The 27,334-nt window shown below is 42.1% G+C and overlaps 1 protein-coding gene across 3 annotated transcripts in view; it reads right to left on the bottom strand.

Moving 5' to 3' along the window:
* agbl1 (AGBL carboxypeptidase 1) overlaps window positions 1-27,334 on the bottom strand; it is a 172,159-nt gene that overhangs the window by 122,278 nt on the left and 22,547 nt on the right. For all 3 annotated transcript variants that reach the window (XM_080760773.1, XM_080760774.1, XM_080760775.1), the window contains exons 3-7: window positions 17,513-17,576; window positions 17,022-17,168; window positions 15,277-15,408; window positions 10,201-10,294; window positions 1,611-1,648 (exon numbers count right to left, since the gene is read on the bottom strand). In XM_080760773.1, the coding sequence (XP_080616899.1) occupies window positions 1,611-1,648; window positions 10,201-10,294; window positions 15,277-15,408; window positions 17,022-17,168; window positions 17,513-17,576 (475 nt within the window). The remainder of the gene's footprint in view (window positions 1-1,610; window positions 1,649-10,200; window positions 10,295-15,276; window positions 15,409-17,021; window positions 17,169-17,512; window positions 17,577-27,334) is intronic.

Raw genomic sequence — 27,334 nt, forward strand, 5'->3', positions numbered from 1 at the left:
CAACATGGAAGGACTACACTGTATGTCAAATTGAAGTGGAAATCTGAACTTAACATTTAACTGTCTGAGAGTGATTGGCATTCCATAATGTAAAACACAACATTCTTCAACAAGCTCCAAGAGTTGGAGGGAATTTGGGTGGAAGAATTTGATGCGTTTTTGTATTACACCAAAAATCTAAAGCAAACAAATGGGTGTTGGAGTGCCAATCACTCCCATATATTTTGACTGTGTGAGAAGGTGCAGGCATTTTGGGACTGTGTTCACCAGAAGCTGGAGAAAATGATGGGATATAACATCATTGGTGAACCCGTAGTTTATACCTTGGACTGACATCAGAGGGCATAATAGGACATGAGGACCTTATACCTGTTCAGAATATTGCTAATAGCAGCTAAGAAAGCCATCACGAGGAGATGGTTGAAAGCAGACCCTCCTAGAGCGGAGATGGTTGAAAGCAGACCCTCCTAGAGAGGAGCACTGGATGGAAATTATTGAAGAAATATATGTCATGGAGAACATGACTCATAATCTGAGGACCAAGGCGGAGCTATTTGAACCCTTTATAGAGCGTTGCAGTCCCGCCCCCTTTCAGAACGACGAGTGGCCCAGGAAATGATTCTCCATTCATTTTCTCCATAGGGCACACCGCTCTGCACCCTCCCAGTGGATGTGAAGGACATTATGCTGCAGCTGAGCTGCATTATGCAACATTAAAATGTTACCAGGAAGTCAAGCCCAAAACCCTGCACACATCTGGTGGGAAAGTCGATATATGACATTAAAAAACATAATGATTTCATCCACATTAATAAATCATGTTGTTTGTTTGTCCATTAAACACTTGAGCCCTGTGTAATACCTCAGCTAATATATCACATATCGTCAACTTCGTCAGGCGTAGTGGAGGTAAATGTCAATTCACAACAAAAGTCGCAGTTTTTTCTGTAGTGTTGTGTATTTGTTGATAACATGTATTATTGTATTATGCTATGGCGAGGACAACGGATGGAAATGAGATCTGCGCAATATCCGGCATGTGTTCATTAATGCTGTGCACTCTCCCTGCCACATGAGACTCAAGAAACAATGTTGTACAAATTGTACCATTTGTACATTTTCCTCCTATATAATAACGACGTGCACAAAAAAGGGATGCCATGTTTGAAAGCCGTAAAAAACAAAAACAAGAACTGATCAATTATCAGTTAATTACCAGCGGCTGCCTTATATCTCCAGAATTGTGCTATGAAATGCAAATATCTATCTGTATGTGTGTGTGGAAATAACAACAGGATCTGTCTCTGACGCTAACTGTGACAGTGTAGCCTTAGTGTAGCCTTAGCCTACATTTATTTTATTGACCATTTTGGTTGTATCTTTACACTCTCAGGTAGCACATTCTCCAAACCATTATATGTCACACCTCACACACAGCCGTCGGTTGTATTGGCTTGGCAGGTATTAAATAACATCTGTTAAAGCCTCACTGAGATTGAGCTCGACACTCGTGCTGTAATGGACTTTATCTCTGTGTCTGTAGTGACACGTGGGAAGCATCTGGAGAGGTGGATGAACTAATGGAAGCCAAAGGTTGTGTAAAAACTTACTTGTGCACAGCAGAGCAGCCAAGGCATCGATCGCCGCCCTGCAGAAGACAGAGAGGTTATGCTTGTTAGCTGATCGAGTGCTCACCTCTCTCTCTCTGTCTCTCTCTCTCTCTCTCTCTCTCTCTCTCTCTCTCTCTCTCTCTATTATTTAGTCAGAAGCTCTTGTTAATACTTTATATGGTTAAAATGTGTATAAAAACCCACAGATAGACTTAACGTGGTTAAGTCTATCTGTGGTATAACGTGTTGCATCGCGATGGGTTGTGTGCTTGTAAATTGGCTATTTTTACAACTTTTATTTGATGCACATTGTACAACAAAGCATTCATTTTACAAAAGAAAAAACATCTGAAGTTGAAATATGGAGATACAACGTTTCTGCCGGTCAGCAACAATATACAAAAACATAGAGAGAGAGAGAGAGAGAGAGAGAGAGAGAGAGAGAGAGAGAGAGAGAGAGAGAGAGAGAGAGAGAGAGAGAGAGGAAGATAGATTCAGATTAAAAAATATGGACAACAGCACGAACAAATGCACACTCAGTATGCGTGTGTGTGTGTGTGTGTAGTGTGTGTGTGTGTGTGTGTGTGTGTGTGTGTGTGCTGAGGTCAGGAATGTCAACACTGCCCTGCCAGAGTCCAGTCACAGATGGTAAGTAAACTGGAGTTTCAGTAGCAGAGGTTATGAGAGGTGACAAGAGGTCAGGTGACCCGTGCTGACACTAGGGGTCTAGAGGGGTCAAGCTGTGTTTACAGAGGATGGTCATAGAAAGCATTTTCTGCTTTCTATGACACGTCCGAGTCAAAGATCCTGTGTGGAGTTTGCATGTTCTCCCTGTGTCCCCTAGGGTAGGGGTTCTCAACCCGTGGGTCGCGACCCCCCCGGGGGGTAGTACACATGCATGCATAAACTTTCCTCATTGATTACATCTGGTTTCAGTATTTATTTATGATATATTTTCGCTTTTAGCGGTCAATTTGTATTTGGGGTGGGGGGGGGGGGGGCAGGGCGGGGGTCACGAGATACAGCCAAAGCATTTCCGGAGGTCCCCAGCCAAAAAAGGTTGAGAACCCCTGCCTTAGGGTAGGGACTAGGGATGTCCCGATCACATTTTTCTGGTCCTGGTCCCGTTCCGATTCCGTTCATTTGATCTGCCGATACCGATTTTTCCACTTATGCAACTTATGCCATACCACAATAGTACAATATCCAAAATCACGGACATTATCCAGTCAAATATAAAGATATGGATATAATATTGATACTAGGGATGTCCCGATCAGGCGATAACGTTTTTTTGCTCCCGATCCGATTTCCGATCATTAGAAAATGACGTGATCGCCCCCCGATTTCCGATCACGTTCCGAGGGACAACCCTATAGTATCGGCACCCTCACAAAAAACATGCAGTAATCCTGGTCTCTAAACTGCCTCCCTCTGGCCAGCCGGGGTGCCTGATGGAGGGGAAAGGAACTGCTACGTCCAACAGGGGAAACTCCCCCTGTCAGGTGAAAAGAAGCAGCTTGGACTCCTCATGCATAGAAGGAAGCATGACATCAGTCCGTTGCTCTCCCCAGGTTGGCAGAGGAAGTATAGTGCCCAGGATTACAGTTGATAAAATGATGATTTTTTAAATAGAGTCAAGGATCCTAGATTACTATTTCTATGCATTCAATGTATTATTACCTAGTGTTTACTGTGCTGAAGTCGCTCTGAATTAAGCTGCTGCCTAAATTGTACAACACTTGGACTTATTTGAACTGCAGTAGAGACGGTGTCAACCTGACTGCCCCTCAGCACACAAAAAAACATTAACGCAATAAATTGAAACTAATTAACTTATATGCCCCCCCCACACACGCACACAAACACTTCCCCTTTTGATCTGACTGTGCCGCAGAAAAAAAGACCCCCATTGAGTTCTATCAGCATTAAATATGCATACTGCTTTCAGCCCCTGAAGAGTCTTTACACACGCATATGCACGTGCACACACATGCGCACACTCACACATGCGCGCACGCACACACACACACACACACACACACACACACACACACACACACACACACACACACACACACTAAGAGCAGCATACAGCACTGGAACGTGGCTCCAGGTGCAGTGAGGCTCTAATCAACATATTTAACTGATCACTCAATCAGTTTATTTTAATTAGCTGCAATTCTCCCTGACTGTGAGGACAAATATGCAATTCGGCATTTGAAACGATTCCACTTCCACACTTATAAGAAGGAGCCCTGGCTAATGCCAGCATGTCTAGATTAGGGGAGGAAATTTATGTTGTGGCATACAATTATGTCCTTGGACTCAATCCACCCCACAAACCTCTCTCGCTCTCTCATACTTATACTCTATACCAGGGGTTGTCAACCCGTGGGTCGCGGCAAAATATTTTGGGGGGGTCCCCAAAATATTCCAGTCATTGACTGGAAGCTAATAGAAACTGCAGGCTTTCTAGTCCTGAAAAGTTGCAATGCGAAAATGGAAGCCATCGATCTCACGATCTAAACATTTTTGTAAAAAAAAAAAATCTGCCTAATGATGTCACTGGAGGACGGTTTCTAAACTGCCCACAGCCCTCCTATGAGACACAGATTGAGTAGAAAACAATCGTGCCATTTTATCATGATTATTAGTGAGGACCTATTATATGAAGATAGGTTGAAAAGTGGTGAAGTGGTCCTTTAATGCATGTATTGTCCAGATCTCGGAAGTACGGTAAAATATGCTCAGACATGTTTGAGTGCCCTGTAAAACCCCCACATTGCAGCGATAATGTGATCAACTTAGCCCCTCTTCAGAGACAATTAAGCTTATGTCATCGACTCCAACCTCTGTGAGAGCGACTCATTCGTCCAAGTGTCCCGGGCCGGTATACTCGCCCAGAACGCTGACCCCAAAGTCCTCCGTGTCAGCCACCTCTCCCGCCCTCCTGCCGCGCTGATTACCAGTAGAAATCCATGGTACAATATCTGCCTAATGTGATGATACGCCCGCTGGCCACGCATCCGTGTCCATTCCGTACCTTCCACACTTCAGTCTGGCCCCGCTGTGAGCCTCTGCACTGGCACGACCCGTTCAGCACTCGGCCCAAATAATACAGTCCATCGTACTAATGGTGTCAGCGTGTCCATCTACACGCTCTGCATGGTTATTTTCAGGGAATAATCACCTGTAATTATATGACTTGCCTAGAATTGGGATGTCAGGGTTCATACTGGATAAGCACTGAGCAGACCCTATAGCAGCAGTGGTTCTCAAAATGGGGTCCGAAGGGCCCCCAAGGGTCCTTGGGGTGGGTTGTAGGGGGCTTCAATATAGCGTCAAAATCATTTTAAGCACATTAAGCACTACGATTTTTGAAAAATAGCAGCTATACAAGCTTATTGAGCATAATTTCGTGCGGCAATATGAGCTTGTTGATTTGCTATTTTTGAAAAATCGTGAAAATGTGTGAAAATATTTTTGTATTTCGTTTTTTAAATATGAATATTTTTAAATCTTTGTTTGTGGGGGTCCCTGTGGTGGTCATACCCTGAAGAAGGCAGTATTTCTGTCTGAAACGTTGGTGTCTTTTGTCTGTGTCCTAATAAACTTTTGGCATTGGCAGCTCCGAGTGTGCGAATATACATTTTTCCTTAGTATTTTTCCCATTGGCTGGCACCGCACAAGGACAGATGTGCTGTGCACCTTTTTGCTTATAAGGTCCCTGGCACTAAACATTTTCAGATTGGGGTCCACGGCAGAATACATATCAATTTGGGGCCCTTGACAGGAAAAACTTTTGAGTACCACTGCTGTCAGCATACCTGTGTCTACATTCATCCTGGCTCCGTAATGGTGTTATGACATGGTGTTTTCCACAGTAAACCAAAAACATTTCTCTTTCGACATGCACCTCACACCTGCTTCCACCTCCTGAATCACACACCCTCTACTTTAATATGCCCTTGATGTCTTAACATAAAGGAGGATTATACCCATGATGTATCGGAGACATATTTTAGCCTGAAAGTATATTAAGTGTGTCCATTAGATAGATTAGATAGTAATTATCTGTTCCAGCATGAATAATGATGAGGAAGTACATTTCGCTGCACTTAGCATATTACACAACTTAATTTGGAGTTTATTAGTAATACACAAAGCATTAACAAACGCCATCTTGACAAACTGATATTAGTCATGCAAATGATCATTGGTCTTTTTATGGTTACATTTACAAGTAAGCAATTTCTGTCCTGTGATTTGTGTGATGTGTCCTCTCCTGACCTGATGACAAATACACCTCATAGACATAATCAATCTAACTTGTATTTAAAACAGTTCTCAACCTTTTCAGGCCACGCGTCTGAACTTATTTGAACTGGTTACCCCCCCCCCACCCTGGTCCTGACAAGCACTTGGAATTGTAGGAGTTGAGGCATATACTTAAAGTCTAACTCGGCTCCACTGATAAATATTCTACAAGGTGAGCTTGAATATTTTCTAAATGTTTGTATAGCATTGCGCGGAAAGCGGGGATTGAACCCGGGCCTCCCACTCGCCAGACCAATGCGCAACCTCTCGTGTTGCGGGCTGGGTCTTGGCTGGGGACTACATTTGCATCTTTCTTATATTATTTGACAATTTGGCCAATAATATTCAACAATCAGGCTGATAAAGGCCTCCTCTAAACACTCATGGGTTGTCATGTTCATCAATCTAAAAATGCTGTGGCGAGCAATTGACTGCTGCTGACAGTTGTAAATAATTGACAGATTCAGTCATCTGTCTGAGTTCACGACTTTCAGCCATCATCAGCCATGATATTAAAAGGTATAATTAGACGCCGTCAGTGTGACTGACACATCGAAACCGTCACTCAAGACTTTGGGGAAATCATATACAGGATCTGCCACCTACGCGCTTTTACAACCCGCCAATTCCCACCCGTTATCCGTATCGACCGTTCGGCATGCGGAATTCGGCCTTCCCCAAGTGCCAACTTCTAACATCGCTAGGACAATTAGCAGGCGGCCCCGTGTAGAGGAATTACTCCGAAAACCCTTGCTGAGGGCTATAAATTTACACATCTCAAGGGGCAGGTATCTGATATCCTCACACCAGCGAGGGGTTTCGTGTTCAGTAGAAGCCGATCAGGGGACGGCATGTGGCAGCGGGCCGAGCAGAGGAGCTGGCATGGCTGGCCCTCGTGGAATGTCCTGCTGGGTATACTGCAGGATGCTGGCCCGGGCCGTGCCAGGCGAATGCCACGGCACAGAGAGGGTCTGACAGTGATGGATGGGGAGGATGATATACGATACAAAAAACCAAGAGGGAACGCAGCCAACGCCATTAGACAGAGAGATGAGCAGAGAGGAGAGAAAAGAGTTCAATATCAATGTGTTGCAACGGTGTCAACTCAGGGATAGGTTGGGAGAATCGAAATTAGAGGGCCAATTATGAGTACTAGTACTAGCAGTCATCTAGTCATCCTTTATAATGTGTTCAAAGTCAATTTGTGTAGGCAGTAGGTTAGAGGATTGCAGTAGTCAGCTGTAAATCCATTATATCTAATACTGTGTGTATAGCCCTTGGCAGCTACCGGTACATGTTTTCATCCAACTTATTTCAGTGTACTGTATGTCCAGGTCCTCATAGCAAGAACATGCAGTCCAGTATACTTTAATTTCTCTTGGCCGGAGACATGTCACATTGTACATGTGTTAGACGTGCGATTATGTGACCTGCCGTCATTGCAGTGATGGCAGGATGCAACGGTTAAACAGAATTCCAAAGGTACCAAATGTGGTGTAACACGCGTGGCATGCCTTTGACAAATTCCCCATACATTTTATGTCCCATGGCTGCTTCGGGCTCAGTGGGAATGGTAGCCTCCATTAAAAATGTCTATAAAGACTTGCGCACACGCTGCACACACAGCGTCTCGCATGTAACCCTACATGTGTGATGCCTACAGGGCTAAATGTGGGAGAAAACATTTATTGATTTTTAGAAGTGGAGACACATGTTTGAAGACAATTGGACTAACTTCCTTCTAGTCCGCACACATACGGTGGAGCCTGGCTTCAATTAAAGTAGAGAAGATGAGAAATTATGAGGAACAGTTTTCTTTGTTACCACTTGTGTTTAGGACTGGGGCCCAGGGCGAAAGGTAATATGACATACTGTATGGTAGTGTACTGTGCTTTTCTCTGATGCAAAAATTAGGGATGCTCCCGATCTGATTCCGATCATTTGATTTTGAGCATCTGCCAATACCGATTTTTCCCGATCCGATATTTATATTTTATAGGACACTTTTATGCCATATCACAATAGTACAATATCCCAAATCACAGACAATATCATCTATCATGATATGGATATAATATCGATACTAGGGATGTCCCGATCATGTTTTTTGGCTCCCAATCTGATTCTGATCATTTGAAAATGACGTGATCGGCCCCGATTTACGATCACCCGATCGTATCGGGACAACCCTAGTAAAAATGTTATGTTGTCAGTAACAAGAAGATGTAAGAGAAGGATAAACTATAGTCATTAGTTATTTGTTCACCACCTTTTCCCCTAATGGTTTCTCCCTTATCTAACCATTTCTCACAGACCCACTGCCACACAATTTGCACCTATTTCATACTGGTGTTTCCAACCCTGAATGCAACGTTAGTTTGACTATACCCCTGCCAGGTTTAATCCCAGGCAGCACCTGTAATAGTCAGAGATGGAAGAATTTATTTTGTGATTTTTGTTATTGTTGTGGTGGTGGTTATGGAGGTGTTGTAGGCTGAGTGCAATGCAACAACATACTTCAGCTACAGTAGGTACCGTTACACCAAAGTTATCATGCGGTAAAGGTCCCTGTAGATTCTGTAGACTTAGATAGCATTTGATACAGACTTATAGCATGTTATGTAAACAGCATAAGTGCATTGTATGTAGTCATAGCACGTCATAGTACATAATGTATATCATAGTAGTATAGATGTATAGCTTATATGTATAGTTTCATTATAGATATTCCACAGTTACTTTCTTAGCTTACGCATGTTTCATGATAAATGTTTTTATGTGATGTATTCCCCATGCTTTTTGTTCTTGCTTAATGTAAGTCGCTCTGGATTAAGAGCGTCTGCTAAATGCCTAAATTGTAAATTGTAAATTGTCCCCACACACCGGGCGCGGTTTTGGATTTTTAGTGGCGTTTCTCCATCGGTTTTCCGAAAAAACGCTTCCAGTGTGCAACCACCATCACAAACTCAGTTGCATGAGCACCTGGCGAATGATTTTAAACACGTTGTTAAATGGGTTGAGAATAACAAATTAATACTGAACACTAATAAAACTAAGAATATGGTCATATGCACCAACAGAAAAAGGAATAGGTTAGGGCCATGAAACTATGGAGGGGTACAGATAAATGAGGTCACAGAAGTCAAACTACTAGGAATTAAAATACAAAACAATTTATCATGGACAGCTCATACCACAGATATCTCTAAAAAGGTAATGCAAATGGCAGGAATGGTTGGGCGAATTACAGGGCTTTTATCTGAAGAGTCGTTGAGGTTAATATCCAGTAGTCTGATTTATAGTCACGTTAACTATTGCTGTGCAGTATGGGGCAACGCAGCTCAGACTGAAAACTACAGATCACACTAAATAAGGCAGCTAGAATGGTCTTAAGATGTGGGTATGAAATTGACACGGGTGAACGGCATAACAGAATGGGATGGCCCACAGCACTTGAATGCATAAGAAACAGTCTCTTGCATTGATTTCTAAAATAAAAACATCTAATAAACCAGTAAACATAAAGAATAAATTAACATTAGTTCGAGATAAACATCAGGTCAACACAAGATCAAGACACAAAGACATTTATGTACTACCAAAAATAAAAACTAGTATGGGAGGCCGATCTTTTATTTCTAGGGCAGTTAAATTATGGAACTCATCACTATAGCTGAGATTGATTTTATGATTTATGATCATGTTGTGATTTCTGTTAAGCTTTGTTTTTTAGTTCTAGTTTCTGTGTTGGTATGCGGTCAGGTTTTCAGCTGGCTCAGGGAAGAGGACGACCCTGCCATGCATAGTCCACCATAGATAGGTGAATGAACTGTATCTGTCTGTGGGCAGGCATATGCTGTGCCTGTGAGTGTGTGCGGCTGTATGAGTTGAGGATTAGAGGTATAGGTATTTTTATTATGTTGTAACATTTAACTCACTGATGTCGTTTAGCATCAGTGTAATTTGAAATGTAATTTTTAAATGAAATGTACTATTTTGTAATGTAATATAATGTATTGTGTTATGTTTTAATTTATTTCTGGACTCTTGGAAGATTAGCCGAAAGGCTAAAAGAGATCCAAATAAAAATCAAATCAAACCACCATAATGGTGTGGAATCTGGGTATTCATTTGAACATTACACCTGGCGATTTATCTCATTATGTCTTATGATGGGTGACAGTGTGCCAATTGGTGAAATCGCCATGACTAAATAGTTTGGATCTCTGTCGCACGCACTATTATTAACGGGGGTGAATAAGACACTTACTTGATGGTGTGAAGGGTTTTGGTGGTGTAAGGACAGATAAAGCGATAGATGACATCAATGGCTCTGCACTCCCCTAGCAGGTTTGCTGTGGAAACTGACATGGGGAAAGAGAGAAATCAGATTTAAAACAGAGTACATGCCAAACTGAAACAGTGGTTTCACTCTGAAGACATTGACATGTGAGAACCTCATTTTCTGTTGCTGTAGAAGTTCTATTGGAGAATCATACTTATAGGGGCGTATTATTCCATACACAGGGGTGTATATTCTATTAACCCTTTGACCTATGTATGCTTTAATTTACCCTCTGACCGAGTGTATCCATGTTGACCCTGCACTGTGCTCGTTGTGTGACACGTTGTCTCACTCTGAACCAGTGCAGTGTTATAGTACACCACAGATCTTCTGACCAGAGCTGGTCTGGTGGGTTATGTGCTTGTGTTTCTGTCCATGTGCAATATGAAATCATCCCGGCTTGTAGCCAGGTCACCTTGACTTTCTCTGGCAGTACTCAAATGTTCTGAGACGATCGGTGCTGTGGGAGATGACGTTTAGCGGGAAGAACTTGGAGAGTGCCACGGAACTTTCGTGTGGACCGAGTACTGGCTATTGTGAAATCACTTGCTATATAATCAAGATACGAGCTGGGTAGAGGAGCTAATATGCCAGACTAAACCCAGAGGAACAAGTGCAACTCTGCTCCTGTACGGTTCATCGGCTGCTTGCACAGCTATCCATTTCCGACTCTTGTACTTTTCTTTTTGGATCCATCGTTGTACTTTACTTTTGAACTCATTCTCTTGTAATATCTCTTTTACTTTTTGACTTATCCTTTTTTTGTATTATCTTCAAATAAACCTTTTCGATTAGACCTAATTGTTTTTGCCTCATTATCTACTGGAATATTGATATTCATCAATAGTTCATGTTTAGTTTCCATGGTAATATTTAGTACTAAATTGATAGGTACTTTCTGTGCATTGGTTGTTTGTGTATGGAGTGCCCTGTGTCCCGCTGATTTTCATATCATTGCCCTCTCTGCCCAGTGAGATATCTCCTGTATTTGTATTTAACCACCTCCAGTGGTACATTTGGGTTTTCCTGCTGAGTTATCGAAGTTAATATATACAGTCCTTTCTAATTAGCATTATTAATTAGGGTAATTATAAATACCCAACCTAAATGGTTACAGAGATTTTCAGTATTAAGCCGGATTTATACTTTGTGCGACAGTGAGCCGACCTAAATGCCAATTTACAAGCCTGGAACATAAATTAGGCTTTAGACTTGTGCTCCCAGTGGAGGAAATTATGTGCTTTAAACATCCTTTGACTACGAGGAACTTAATTCTTGAGGAAATGGAAGTACAGGACAGCAGCCTGAAGACCAGGAACATGGCATTGTCCTTGGCCCAGGACTGTATTCTCCTTTTCACTGATGTTCAAACACAGGTGGTTACATAATGCCAAATGCAAGTCTGTATATATCACTGTTACAGTATCACATGTGTGAATGAATGGGGGCCACTTTCAGAGGTCATTATACAAGCATACAGAGTTTTGAAAATAAGAACATGCTGCTTATCTCGCCTGAGTGGATTTTTTTTGCAGAAGTTCAAACTTCACAGGCACATAAAGTGGATGCTTAGTGGATGGAGAGCACCTCTCTATTTATACATGTATGCGTATAGTATATACAGTCTTTTATTACCTTGTAAAAGACCTCCACCGTTTAAGTGGCCTACCATCTCACATTGCTTCTACTCACTGCACATGGCCAGTCTGCCCCCCTCATTCACTGCTAAATATGGTCCCTGTCAAATAAATACAAAAATGTAACCTCTACAGGTTGTTAGTGGAAAGAAGCTGTTTAATAGTCATGAACAGGTTATAGTACTTCACACGTCTTGAAGGACGTGGCTTTTCCGACATCCGTATCCATTACGTTTTTAACTGTCATTCTGAGAAGACTATGGTTACAGTGTCTGGTTTTATATAGTGGCCGCACTGGCCAGCTTCTGTTGACGTTACTGTTGACCCAGCGAATACGAGCCAAGCAATAAAATGGCATACTTTTTTATATATACCACAGCTACAGCTACCTTTGGCTGAGCAACCTGGTGTAGTAGTACTAAGTCATCCACCTGGCAACCCTCAAACTGCAGAATAAGCTCCGAGCCCTGTCACTTAGTGCATGTCTGCACTCTCTGTTGTCGGCTGACCTTACAATACTCGTTTTGCAGAAAGACCGGGCTAAAGACAAGGGGCGACTGTGCCTTTGCGGTGGCCCCGTCCCTAGGCTTTGGAATACCCCCCCCCAAACACACAAACACACACACACACACACACACACAAGGAAAAAGCAAGGGTGTAGAAGTGGGTCTTGAGCTGTGCTTTAAAAATGTCTACAGAGGCTGCCTGTCGAAGGTACAGTGGGAGTTTGTTCCACGCCGTCGGCCCGTAGAAGCAAAAAGCTGCTTCTCCGTATTTTTTTGTTGCCATTTATTTTGGCAAAGCGAGCAGGCCAGCAGTGGAAGACCTTAGGCCGGTGGCGGTTTGGGACATATTTAGGCAGGCAGTCATGTAGGTATAGGAAGGTGCGAGATCATTGAGAGTAAAATAATTGTAAAATCAATCCTAAAAACAACCGGAAGCCAGTGCAGTGAAGCCAAAACTGGAGTAATATGTTCTCTCATCTTAGTTCTAGTTAAAACTCTGGCTGCTGCATTTTGGACAAGTTGTAATCTGTCAGTTGTTTTCTTAGGCAGTCCAGAAAAAAGTGCATTGCAGTAATCAAGCCGAGAAAAAAAGGCGTGGATTAGCGTTTTTGCACCGTCCAATGACAAATAGGCTCTGATTCGTGCAATATTTCTAAGGTGAAAAAAGGCAATCTTGGTAACATGATTAATGTGTGAATTAAAATTCAATTCAGAATCAATAATGACCCCCAAGTTCTTTACTGTACTGTTACTTTCTACAGTCAGGTTGCCAAGTCTGCTTATTATTGATTCCATCATGCCAATCCACTCCTATATAGGAGTGGCTGGCACCACTAAAAAATAAATAAAGCATGCCGGTCTATGAATGTGGTTACTTTGGACATTCTCCAATGACCCCTGAGGTATGCCTGTTCTAATGATGTTCTTTCTCGACTGCATGCAGTCTCCATGAGCTCCGTTTCCATGGTAAAATACTACTGAACATATTGTCGCTGTCAGGAGGAAACCTTGAATTTCAGAGACCTTGTATTTCAAAGACCTTGCAGTTTATAAACCTTGTATTTCAAAGACTGTGTAGTTTAAAAACCTTTTCAGGAAAAACAATAACCTGTGTTCCTATGAATCGTACTAGTACTTTTTATTGGTGCAATATTTTCTAAAAAACCACAGACAGACTTAACTAATTTCTCTTGAAGAAATAAGCTCACAAAAGCACCGTAAGCTCTAAACGCGACGGCCTTGTACAACAAAGTAGGACATTAATTTCCGAAAACAACAACCAAGGTTTCTGCTCGACAGCAATGATATTGTTTGTGCACCAGCAGAATCCTTGGACAGCGGCAGATAAGACTCCTCGAGGGAAAGCAATTGTTCCAGTGGCCAATATGACAACTTAAGCCAGCCACTTTCAGATGTCGTATTATTAACCACATGGACCCTAGCATGCTCGTATTAAGTGAACAATAACATTGGGCCAGAAAAGGTAAATATTCTCTAAAAACAGCAGAGCTACATGCAATGCTTCGCAAACCCCCAGTTTGTTGGGACCTTGCCGAATGTCATTCCCCTTCACTCCGCAGTATTGTTTTTTTCTTTTTACATGAATATGAATAATATTGATTGATTGAATACTTTATGTAAAACAGCACGTGGTACAGTAGGACAATAACCGATCCCTCCCGATACCATAGGCGGCCACATGAGGCCAATGCCAAAAGAATGAACGACATAAGCAGAGAAGAAGAAGCGTCATCTGGCCAAATTACCCGGAAGTGATTGTCCTCCATTGTGACGACAGGGTCGTGGTGGTGTTTTGCCGATCTGACTATTAATATGGTTAGCAAGTGCGTGCACGTGCATGCACGTGTGCACCGAGGATTGGGATGTAGGCTGTTTCCACCATAGGAGTCCTATTCCAGCGTTGGAAGCGAAAATAAGATGGATTAATGCTCTTTTATCAAATCTCGAGTTCTCGTGTTTGGCTAAAATGGTCTAATAGCTTTTCTCGAGATATCTCGAGAATGGCATGGATTGCCTTTTCAGACTGGGAGCGAGTGACGTGTCTTGGTAATACATTTTCAAGGAGAGGCGGGTGATTATTTTGGATGCATGTTGAGGGAGACGGAGACGCAAGCACCGCGCAGTCCTGTGAAATTGTCGTGCGCGTGTTCGTTTCTTGAACAGGCCCACGCTGGCAAGAGCTGGATTGTGGTCAGCTTTTATTTAACGTTATGCGGCAAATGCCTGCGTCACTCACTCCCCCGTCTCAAATGGCCTTAACACCAAAAAGTCCTGGGGACTGGTTTCCATTGTAGTCCAGTGTATTCAATTAATCAACCTGGCATACAAGATTAACACAATAATACATGTCATCAACATTTACAAACACTATATGCACGAAAGAGATGGGAAAACATTTTCAGGCCTAGTCATAAACACAGTCATAAACAGTAACACCAAATGCAGACAGAGAAAAGCAACGCTATGTATGGGACGAGGTCTTCATCTCAGTGGTATGTATTGGATGAGTGTTTTATTGAGGTTAAGCCCTACTATATCAGGACAGGAGCTGAACTGGGTCAGCACGACAAAAGAGCTGAGGCCTGCATGTTAATTACATCTACAAAATGTACAAAATAAGAAATAAATAAATTATCTCTGCCGTGTGGGGGAAAAAAATATTTACAAAAAGAAAGAGAGAATAACTAAACACAAAAAGTTAGAATATGGAGATAAGAGGTTTCTGCCCAACAGCAAAGAAATAATACGGTATATGAATGTATTTTGTGTGTGTGTGTGTGTGTGTGTGCGTGTGTGCGTGTGTGTGTGTGTGTGTGTGTGTGTGTGTGTGTGTGTACCTGATGAGCAGTAGACCTGCAGTACAAAGAGACAGGCTGCAGCCCGTCTGGGATGCTTGCTGTTCTGTCTGAGGAGGCTCAGCGTCAGACGCACTGCATCAGCATTCTGGGCCTTCACACCTATACGACGGTCTGGACACACACACACACACACACGCACACACGCACACACACACACACACACACACACACACACACACACACACACACACACACACACACACACACACACACACACACACACACACACACACACACACACACACACACACACACACACACACACACACACACACACACACACACACACACACACACACACACGCACGCACGCACACGTGCACACACACACACACACACACACACATTAATTCCATATCTACACTGATTCTGACCCCAATTTGACCTGCTGACCCCATCAACTGGTTTCATGTCTAACATTTTGTCAGGAACCACACACATACATGGGGAAACATACGCATGCACAGACACACCTGCACACATAAAGGCATTCAAACACAGAGCCCCGCACGCACGCACGCACACCAATGTGCCAGACTTTAAATGAAACCAAAATAAACTATTTGCACTCCTTTAGCATGGTAATTATTCAACAGTACTTTAGCAACCATCCTTTGCTGTCAACAGCACTATAGTATAAAGCATTGGTTTTCAAAGTGCAGTATAGTGCAGTAGTAATGAAGTTAAAAGGTGCTAACCTCTCTGCCAAGCCTTTGCCAGTAGGTAGGTACAGTAGGCCTACAGAAATGGTAAGTTGAAGATGCTAACCTCTGTGCTAGGGATGTCCCGATCCCGTTCTTTTGCTCACGATCCGATTCCGATCATTTGACTTTGAGACATGGCAATACAGATTTTTCCCGGTCCGATCTTTATATTTTATACAACACTCATGCCATGTGAGAAATGTATGTCACTCTAGTCTTGTATGTTGCCTTTCAATTATTCAAAGGCAAAAATATGTGACTACTTTTATTAGAACTATATAGAATGACTGTCATTTTTGACTGGATTTTTAATTTTTTCATGTCATATGAAAGCAGGGAATCATAGCAGTATTGGTTAATTAGATTGAGTGAATCTTGTAACTACAGCTTATGGAACTGAAGTCAAAGTTAAAACTCTTGTAGAGAAAACACCATTTGCATGGCTTTGGCTATCGTTCAGAGATAGATAGTAGGCCTACTACAGGACATTATCTTATCATATGCATATTGCATTTGTTTTCATCATGGGTCTATTTCACGTCTCTGTGAATGTCTTTGTTGCATGATCTTTGAGACCAAGTGTTTGCCACTGCTGGAACTAGTGCAGGACAAACATCAAGCATAAACATGACAGTTTTCACCAAATATCATTGTTTATACATCTTTCTTTGAGATTTACATTAGACCCAAGCGTATTTAGACACACTCATTTATTGGAAAAAAATAATATATATATATTTATTTCTCCGATCATTTGAAAATGACATGATCGGCTCCGATTTCCGATCACCCGAACCGATCAGGACATCCCTACTCTGTGCCCAACCTTCACCAGTAGGTAGGTCTATACATACTGTAAATGGTAATGAAGATGCTAACCTCTGCGCCCAACCTTCACCAGTAGGTAGGTCTATACATACTGTAAATGGTAAGTTGAAGATGCTAACCTCTGTGCCCAACCTTCACCAGTAGGTAGGTCTATACTATACATACTGTAAATGGTAAGTTGAAGATGCTAACCTCTGCGCCCAAGCTTTGCCAGTAGGTGCAGTAACGGCAGCAGGAGGGTGTAGTTGGGGTTGAAACTCCTGGCGCTTTTTACCATGGCAGTTAGGAGAGCCTCGCTTCCTCCTTTACTGATCATGTAGTGGATACGCCGGTCTGAACCTACCGCACGCACACGCACACGCACACACACACACACACACACACACACACACACACACACACACACACACACACACGGAGAGCAGGGATTTGCGCTAGTTAATCAATTTCAAGCTTGTCAATCACTTTCAAGCTTGTCAATATAGAGGAAACATTTCAAAACGTTTTCATAGAAAGTGTAAATGCTTCAAATAACGTGACACAATGTGTGAGCTTGTAGACCAGCTGTCTTCTACAAGTATAGCCTGCCGTAGGGCTTAAGAGGTTAACACAATGTACTATTACTAGGGGGGAGAGGAGGTCAATTTAAAATTGAAGTCAACAAAATCCAAAACCGAACTCACCAGCGGACAAAAGTTCATCCAGAACATTGAGGATGTTCAAAGTGCTCTCGATGTCCCCTAAGTTCTTCATACGTTGAGAGTGGAGAGAGAGAGAGAGAGAGAGAGAGAGAGAGAGAGAGAGTCAACAAACCTTTGCATAAAAAATTGCCATAATTTCATTTCTGTCCGGAAGAAACCACCCAACTACATTTTTGAGGTTTTTGATATTTTTTTGTCATAAATCAGTGCACCTATTGAGCACATTTACGTCATACCATTGTGTGTTGGTTCAAAATATATTGAACCAATGAAAAATATTATAAAGCACTTTTGTGCTATTGAACGACAAAAATCTCCACTTGAGCTGATGTTTTTTTTCAATTCCTGAAAAATGAACATTGGAGTTAGCTGGTTTCTTGCAGACAGCAGGGATACGTTTCTCTGTTGTAGATTATATTAAGAGTTCTATCTGTATCATTTAGCTGCATGGTTATTATGGTTCGACTCCCAGCAGAAGACCTTACTGTGCTGTGCTGCACGTGTCCTTCATTTCCTTGTATTTGTTCCCCATATCAAACTGAATCTGAATAAAATATGTAAGCAGCAACATTGATTAAAAAAATATACATTTGATATCAACCAATGCCCTTACATAAGAAGCAGCATAATATGGTAATCAAGGCATTGTAAGTTATGCCAACACTAGATGGGGTTGCAGAGTATGCCGACCTCTCTGTGATTCTGTGAAAAAGAAAGAAGCTTGCAAGTGCAAGTCACTCTCTTTTGTAGTTTTAAGGTTTCAATCTATTTAACATATTGATTGTAGAGAGCAATCTACAAATCCCTGCATACAGTATAAAGTAGCAAACACGCATGTGCACATACACACGCACGCGGGTACAGTATTACTACAGTACTGCTTACTGTATTCAGCTTATGTAAATTGGCAGTGGTGGCAGTAGCATTGAGTTCACCTGAACCCATGAGGTCGCAGTGTCTCTCTCTCGCACTCTCTCACACACACACTCACCATTATCTGCCTGATTTAAATAACCATTTGCATGCAACAGTCAGCAGCACAGCAGGCTATGTTGTAGTGGCCTGTTGTAGTGGTGCATGCAGAGAGCAGAGGAGGTGGCCAAACATATGCCTGCTAGAATCCCCCCGGGGTCCTGCGGTGTTTTGGCACTGTAACGAGAGACTGTCGCTAAACACAGAGCTCACAGCTTCTCTGATTACCGCTCGAGTTATGCAAAGTTTCTTATTAACCAACAGTAACATGTTACCACACACCAAGCCAAATGAAATATAGCAACACAAACTGGCAGCACGCAATGTACATGCAGCACTTCATTCTCACCACCACCCCTCTCCAATTTGTAAACAGACACGCCCCTCTGTCGGTGGGTGTGAGCTTTGAACTTTCTTGAAATATTGTACATATTTACTACTAGCGTAGTAAACTGTCCTGGTCCTGTGAATTCACATTTCATAAGAAGACACATGGAAATGTGAATTCACTGCAGGTCTGCAGAAGACTTTGGTGTGTGTACAGATTAGTAAATCAGAAATGCCATAACGTAGGACAGCTGTTCTCAAACGTTTTCAGGTCAAGGACCACCAAGTTGATATAGATTTGGCTCATAGATTGCAGTACATATCCTTATGCATATCAGTTGCCCCTCTCTAGTAGTAGGGTAGAGCCGCGTCATGGTTGTAACACGCAAGTTATCTCTTGATTGGTCAACGCCATCATGACGTCATCGCGTCAGTATATGTACAGCAACGTACTCTACGTGCCCAGGAAGGTTCAAGTGTTTTCCTTCATCCTACTGGGAATTATTGACGGAAAACTGCGTAGAAAATTTCACCTTGAGTATCTGTGGTCTACAAATCTTGTCTTTGATGTTGAGGAGATAAAATCGACATGGATTTCTGCATGCTTACCGGTATGTTCTTCATTCGTTTTTCTGTTCGTTTTTAGACACTATGCAGTTAGTTAATGAATGTGTAATCAATGTATTTTCCCATTGAACTGACTCCCAACGCCCAAACTGGAACATCCAGTAATATTAGTTTGGTACATTTTCTTATCACATCCATGGTATGAAAACAATGTTAAAGAGTTGCATCAATGAAACATAATTGATATAAGCTGAAAACAATATGTTTAATGGCATTTCTTTTGAGTTGTTACATTTATGGAGCATGCCATTACAATGAATCCCATATGCACAGAAATGTAACACTGAGTGTCCACTTTCGTTACAACCATGCCGGCTTTGCCCTACAGTTACAATGACAGTATCATGAAAAAGTGTTCTGCTATTTTAACCTTTTTTAGAAAAATGTATCCTATAATGTCATGCCCAAACTAGACTTTGTGATTAAAATTGTGACTAAATAAAATTGGCTACAGAAATATGTAAATACATTTATTTGAATTAGTCATGAAGTATTGTGTATGTTTTCTGATGTGATTGTGTTTCCTGATGTGAGCGTGGTGCGGAGAAGCAGAACTCTAACTTATTTTAAATGAAAGCTAAATACTAGAATAATAAAGGCAGTTTGTCACTGCCTTTTACTATGGGTTTGGACTGCATTGTAATTGTCTTATTTTTCAGTTGTATTGTCTCCTGTCTGAAGTCCGGACTCCGGAGACAATGTTTTAGCACCTGTTCAACTCGTCCAGCGGCCGTGTACAGCATGTGAATGTCCGTCTGTGAACAGCTAAATTCTGTCCCGGATGGACCGATTAGTATGAAGTAGGCCAAGGAAGGATCTCTGCAACTTTTTACAATTGGGATGGTTGTATTTTGTCTCCCTGCTCTTCTATTGAGACATTTAGATCGTGTCAAAGGTCATGTCTCTCACCTAGACAGTAGACACAGAATCTGACATTAATTTTTAACCTGATGGTCAAGATAAAATCTCTCCCGGGAGCAAGCAGGCAAGCTCTATTAGCTCAATGGTAAAAATGTCAGTACTTGCGTATAGGGAACCAGGTTCAAATCCGGGGTAGAGGAGGAAAGTTACATATATGTAGTGCAGCTTTCATTTACCGGTATTATTATTGTTTTTTTTATAGCAGATCTACAAGCTTAGTGCGCTCACATTGAACCTTTTCATGCCTACGCATAAGATAGGGCTTATAAATGATTAAATTCAGCATAACCCTGGTGGCCCCTCTTAAATTGTAATGTGAGAGGACCATGGGTCCAACACACAGAGGTTATTTAGCATTTGGACTGGCTTATGGGAAATGTTGGTAAAGCCACGCATGGCCACCTGTCAGGATTAACACTGGGCCTGGATCCCATGCCCATCACCCAGGAGGCTTTGGTTAAGTGCGCTCACAGTGTGTCACATGGTTGTGTTTGTGTTGTGTTGTGTTTGCCAGCCTGCATACAGTACGCATCAGGGACGTGCAAGAGAGTGTTACAGAGGCAAGGGCTGAAATTCCCGAAGAGGGCACTTTTGGAAGAAAATACCCGTTCTACAAGCTCTCAACGCGTCGCACTGCGACGCGTTGAGAGCTTGTAGACAGGGGCGCTGGAAGGTATTTATACCAGGGGGGGCTGAAGGGTGAGCGTAGCGAGGCCGTGCGAAAAATTTCGGGTCTTTTTCGTGTATAATTGGCCTAATAATGACTTTTTTAGGACCTAGTTAACAGAGTTAATCATAATAACAGTATGCGACTCTTATTGTGTTGTTGTTTGGGTTAGATTTCTTTAAACCTGGTGCAGGTTAAAGTAAAACTACAATAGGTTTTTGCTGTCTTGTCATCTTGTGTCTATCTGTCAACTCACTCACTGTGCATTCTGCATTCAGCACGCTCTGATAGCCATGTCAAAAACCTCTCCTCTCCACCAGCAGGGGGTGCTGGAGCACCCTCCGCACCCCCCTTCCAGCGCTGATGCTTGTAGATCTGCTATTTTCCGGGCGCAACGCCCACACTCGTTGGCTACTGGAGATGCGGCGATGACATGGATTTCTAAACACATTCTTTCAACGCAAAATTCTGCGCTCAAGATCAGGAGAGTTCAGAATAAATAAATTCTCAGGTATGGCATGTAAAGGAGAGGAGGCCATTTGCATTTCTTTCACCATAGTAAATGCTACATTCATGGTCTGGAAAGGGCAGTTGTTTTACAGACGGGTAAAAGGGCAGGGGCTGAAGCCCCCTATGATGTCTATGTGACATGTGTGCAAACTGTGCACGTGCCTGGTACGCAATACGCATGCACCGCACATGTTCTGTGCACGTGGCTGGTACGCATGCACCGCACATGTTCTGTGCACGTCTCAGCACAGTCCAGCATTTACAGTAGTACTCATGTAGACAGTAATAGTTATGCCACTAGGATACCGTGTGTGTGTGTGTGTGTGTGTGTGTCCTCATACACGGCACACATATATGAGGACATGATATCTAAAGCGTCCCTCTGCTCATAAATCAGTGTCTGCAGTCTGCAGACCAAGGCTCCTAAATCCTTTATATCTTTGTAGCTGTGATCCAGGTCTGTCTGTGCACTGTGCAGCCATCCTGTGTCTGTGCAGCCATCCTGTGTGTGCGTGTGTGTGTGTGTGTGTGTGTGTGTGTGTGTGCGCGCATGCATATGTGCAGTGTACCAGTGGTCCGCCTGCGGCCCCCTACGAAAATATATGCCAGAGAGAAGACTTTTAGCGATTCTCAACCATTGTAATTTCAAGGGCCCCCAATTTTGATATGCATTAGACCACGGACCTCACATTTCGTACAATTTTGATCTCTCGGACACCCCCAATCTACACTGTAGCATCATCAGTGTTAATTTAACTCTGAGAGTGTACAAATGGAACCAAATAAGAAAAATATGTTTTGATCACATCAGACAGCGTAGTAGCAAAATGTGTGTTTTGAAGAAAATACACAAATGAATGTCTGGCACAAATGAGCGTCCAGGAAAACAAATTTGATTGTACGACCAACGGCTCCAGAGTTAAAGGCCAAAGGGTGAAGCGGCCTGCATAGCAACACACCACCAATTCTCTTCTTTAAACATACGTTTATTCATTTTCTTTACAGTACAAAGAAGTATATTCAAAACAATTGACATATATTTTTTACCCCCCACATTCCCATGGCAGCACAAATACAAACAAAATCTTATCACAAAATGTTTTGACAATAATAAATACAGAACAAAAATAAATAAATAATGACAAAACGAAAAATAAAACGAAAATAAAACACATTACATACAGTTAAACAAACAAATACACAATGTCCGTCACAGTTCCCTACCCCCACCCCACAGCTGACTTGACTACTCAGTTAACCACATCCAAAGCCTCTTCAATATCACCTCGCTTAATGAAGTCCAAGAACTTCTCCCATATCTTATAGAATACCGCAGGGTTCTTCCTAATTACATATGTTAGTTTCTCATGTGCCAAACTGGTTGTTAAGTTCCTCAGCCAAAAGCCGATCGTAGGGGCATTGACATTCTTCCAACATAGCGCAATTGAGCGTCTGGACTGTCATTATTTTTTCATTACTATTTAGTGTACAATTTAATGGATAAATACTGAGTATACATAATTTAGGACAAAGAGTAACTGGACCTGACGTAATCTGAGAGACATAATGGACCACAGACCTCCAGAATGTTTTAATCTCCTCACATTCCCATAAGCAGTGGAACAGTGTAACACACCACCAATTAAAAAATTTATAAATAATAAAGTAGGGCAGAGGCTCTTCTTTGACCTACTAGGCAGAGTTTTGCGCCAATCGGTCAACCGGGGCCAGAACTTAGCTATTCACAGACAGCCATACAGATGGACGGACAGGTGCCAAAACATAGTCTACGGGCTTTCGGCCATGAGACTGTAAATAAGCAAATAAAATGACAAGCACAAGAGTCAAACCCCGTAGTAACAGGCAGTGCCAAAGGCTTTCATTTTAAAAGAAGTGAGACAACGCTTGCTTCTCTTCAATCAACACAATCACATCAGAAAACACACTAATACTTCATGACTTATTTAAACCATGTCAAGTATTTACGTATTTTTGCATCCATACATTGTATACATAATAGATATGTATATAATGTACACAATATAATATGTAATATACAGAGTAGCATATAAAATAGCGGATTATTACTAACAAGGCAAGAGAAGTGTGCCAATGAAAGTGGCAGCACACTGAGCAGACAATAAGTATCACGTGGAATGTGGAATCTTTGTTATGTTTACAATCATTCAAAGTTATGACAGTTGACACGGGTATTTTACAACCAGATTGAATATTTAATTGTGCTTTGTTCGACTTAATTCTATTCTATGCAGACTATCTCTGCGGCATTCAGGCCAGCCGTTGTTTATGCATAGCAAAGATACACATACTCATTATTTTAAGCTTGTTTTATTCAACACAATGTGGTTCCCGTCCACAGCTCAGAGGCCAGCTGTTATTGTAAACTTAGAGGCATAATTGAATCATGGCATCTAAATAAAAGCATATTGATGCTGTCGGTTAGAAAACTTGTATCTACATATTTCAACTTTTTGTGTTATTAGTTTTGTAAATTAATGCCTTATTCATCATACTACAGTGTCACACAAAAGTAAGCAAAAATAGCCGTTCTATACAAACCGTCGTCTCATTTTCCAGGCTAGGTCTACAAGCTCACACGCTATATTTGCTATTTTAAGTGTGCCTGTGTTATAAATAGTGAACCAATGAAAAGTATGAAGCAGAACTAAATAATAAACAGATCAGGGCCATTTGGAACAGATAAGTATCATGATCTTCTCCAGTCCCATTTGACTCTGTCCTGTAGAATATAGTGACACATCCACTTTGGTTCCCAGTTCAGGACAAGAACCAACTTTTAGCTCCACACGTCCCAAACTCTTCTCCCTTCTGGCTCCAAAACTTTGGAATTCACTTCCCATTACAATCAGCACTGCAGGCTCAACTCCCAATCTTCCGTCGTAGTCTGAAAACCCACCTTTTCAGACTCCATCATGGCCCGTAGCCTGAGTGAACAAATGTCTCTTCAGTGCCGACTTGAAAGAGTCCAATGTAGGTATGTGGCGAATCTCCAAGGGGAGAGAGTTCCAAAGGGCAGGGGCTGCCACAAAGAAGGCTCTATCGCTGAGGCTTTTTAGCGTGACGGATGGTGAGGAGCTCCATTTCTGAGGATCTCAGGTTCCGCTCAGGGGTGTAGTCCTGGAGGAGGTCAGACAGATACCGTGGGGCAAAGCCATGAAGGGATTTGTATAGGTGAGGAGGAGCAGTTTGTAGGTGATGCACGGGTGAGCACTCTGGCAGCTGAGTTTTGGACATGTAATCTGTCAAGGGCCTTGTTAGGGAGGCCGGACAGGACACCATTACAGTAATCCAGACGGGAGGAGATGAAAATGTGAATGAGGGTCTCTGCAACAGTGCAACAGAGTCTGGGAGTGATGGCCGGAGTCTGGAAATGTATGTGATGGAAATGTATGCAATGTATTGACACGCTTTTGCTCTTGCTTAATGTAAAACGCTCTGGATTAAGAGCGTCTGCTAAATGCCTAAATTGTAGGGTTCTGAACCAATTCATTTTCAGTGGAAACATTCTTAAAAAAGAAGCGAAAAAAGAACAGAAGTGGTTGAACCACGGTGTAGAACAGCCCTCTGTGACAGTTCTTACGCGGCATGGCGAGCAGCATAATGACTCTAGCTTCTCCGTCCTACTCCACATCCTGTAGCCTCTTTGTGACAGTTGTTGTTAATAATGACTTCAGCTCATTAAGACAGAGGAGGCGACACTCTGTCTCTGGCCCAAAGCCCTGAATCATATCAGTTCTTTGCACGTCAACGCTGGGATCAGTGTTGCCAGATTTAAGAAACCAGGTCTATGAAAACAAGACCAAAAGAAGTGATAGTATAGTATAGTATAGTATAGTATAGTATAGTATAGTATAGTATAGTATAGTATAGTATAGTATAGTATAGTATAGTATAGTATAGTATAGTGAAAGAGCACTAATAATATCTTGAAAAATAAATGTGGAATATAAGTTTTTTAAACATAAATCTGGTACGGGGTAATGACAGCTGGGATTGAAAGAACCTGTACACTGCACAATCTGCAGTGTGTTTATCTCTCAGGTTGTACAAATATGGACCTGTAAGGGACATCTGTACCCTCTCAGAGTTATAGATGGATACATGCTTATCCACTTCAACTCAACGTCTTTCGTTCTTGTTATGGTTATGGGTAATGCCATGTTTAGAATATCTTTTGCAGAGCTCTCCCTCTCTCTCAGCTGTATGTGTAGACTCAGACTGTATTTTATGTAATACTTGTGACTGCACTTTGTGAGTTGTACGGACGTCTGCTAAATGCGTAAATTGTGTAATTAGGATTGCATTTATCTCACGCTGAGATTTGAGGAAAATGTATGCAAGTCACCGCTGGTGGCCTTTGTGAGTGAGAGCGTGGGTTCATAATCACACAGCCCCCCAACGATGGGGCCTGAAGCCATCTCTAAACAAAACTATTGTACCAGATCAAATCTTCAAATCCAATAAATACCCCCTTTTGCTCTCAATAGATCGTCTGCATTTCATTTATTGTTTTGGGGACCAAACTCAGTGAACATAATTGTTCTTTGCACATATTGTACTTCTATCTATACTATCTATAATATTAATATTTACTTTATATTCTATCCCGGGCAACTAAATTATTCTTGCTTCATTTGTGTACACTCCATTGCTGCTAAAGGTTCTCTTTACTTTCCCTAATCTGTATTATATTGTTTCTGTCTGTGGAAAGTGAAACCTCATATGTCCAAAACTTGAAATTAAATAATATAAATAATTGGTACTGTAGGACTTTGAATCCCGGACTTCTACTTCTACTTTCCCATTGTGGTTGCTGTCAGGCAGAAATCTCTTATCTCCATATTCAAAATGTTATTTCTTTTGGAAATATTTACGTCCTACTTGATCGCACTACAGGGTCACACAAAGGTACCAAAAGTAGCAGATCTGCAGGGAGGACATGTTTCCACCCAACAGAGACGACGTACACTAGGCCCTAGGCTATTTGTAATCAGGGGACCATTTCTGTCCCTCTGTGTTTGTACAATAAAAGGCTGCCTCAGCACACTCACAGCCGCGTGCAGAAACAAATCTGCTGATAAAGCTCGACTAATATAACACCACAAGGAAACAAACATACACTTGTATCCTTCATGTTAACATCACACCCTGAAGTCAAATAACACTAACGGCATAAATTACTGTGTGCAGTGTGTAGAGGAAGCCACACAAATCCCCATGTTGGAAATGCACTGACAAACTGGCTGCTTTGTGGGCTTGTTGAGTACTGTAGGCCTATATGGTCGGTGTAAGTGATGGTCTACTTATGGCATAATGGAAATATCTTACGTAATAATAATCAAAATTATACTTAAGTAGCATAGCGCTTGCTTCACAAGAGCATTACACATGTTCATTACTGAACTCCCTGGGCAACCAGTGACCTCCAGGAAAGTCTGGTTGGCAACCGAGGAAGGTCGGACAGTGATGCTGGAGAGACAGCTGACCTCCAGGAAAGTCTGGCAGGGCAACAGGGGGTAGCAACCTCTGTTGCAGCACTCGCAAGAGGGCACCACGCACAGTGCATTCTGGGTACGTGAACATGCTGGGCCGTTGAATATCATTGCGTGCGTTCACGTATGAAACATAGCGTTCACTTATGAAACATAGCGTTCACTTATGAAACATAGCGGTCACGTATGGAGCATGGCACGTGAACGCGCGCAATGCATAGTGCCTGGCCCATACGGGCCCATATA

This window comes from Protomyctophum bolini (genome assembly GCF_963924005.1).
Source record: "Protomyctophum bolini genome assembly, chromosome: 4".
In the NCBI taxonomy this organism is placed as follows: Eukaryota; Metazoa; Chordata; class Actinopteri; order Myctophiformes; family Myctophidae; genus Protomyctophum; species Protomyctophum bolini.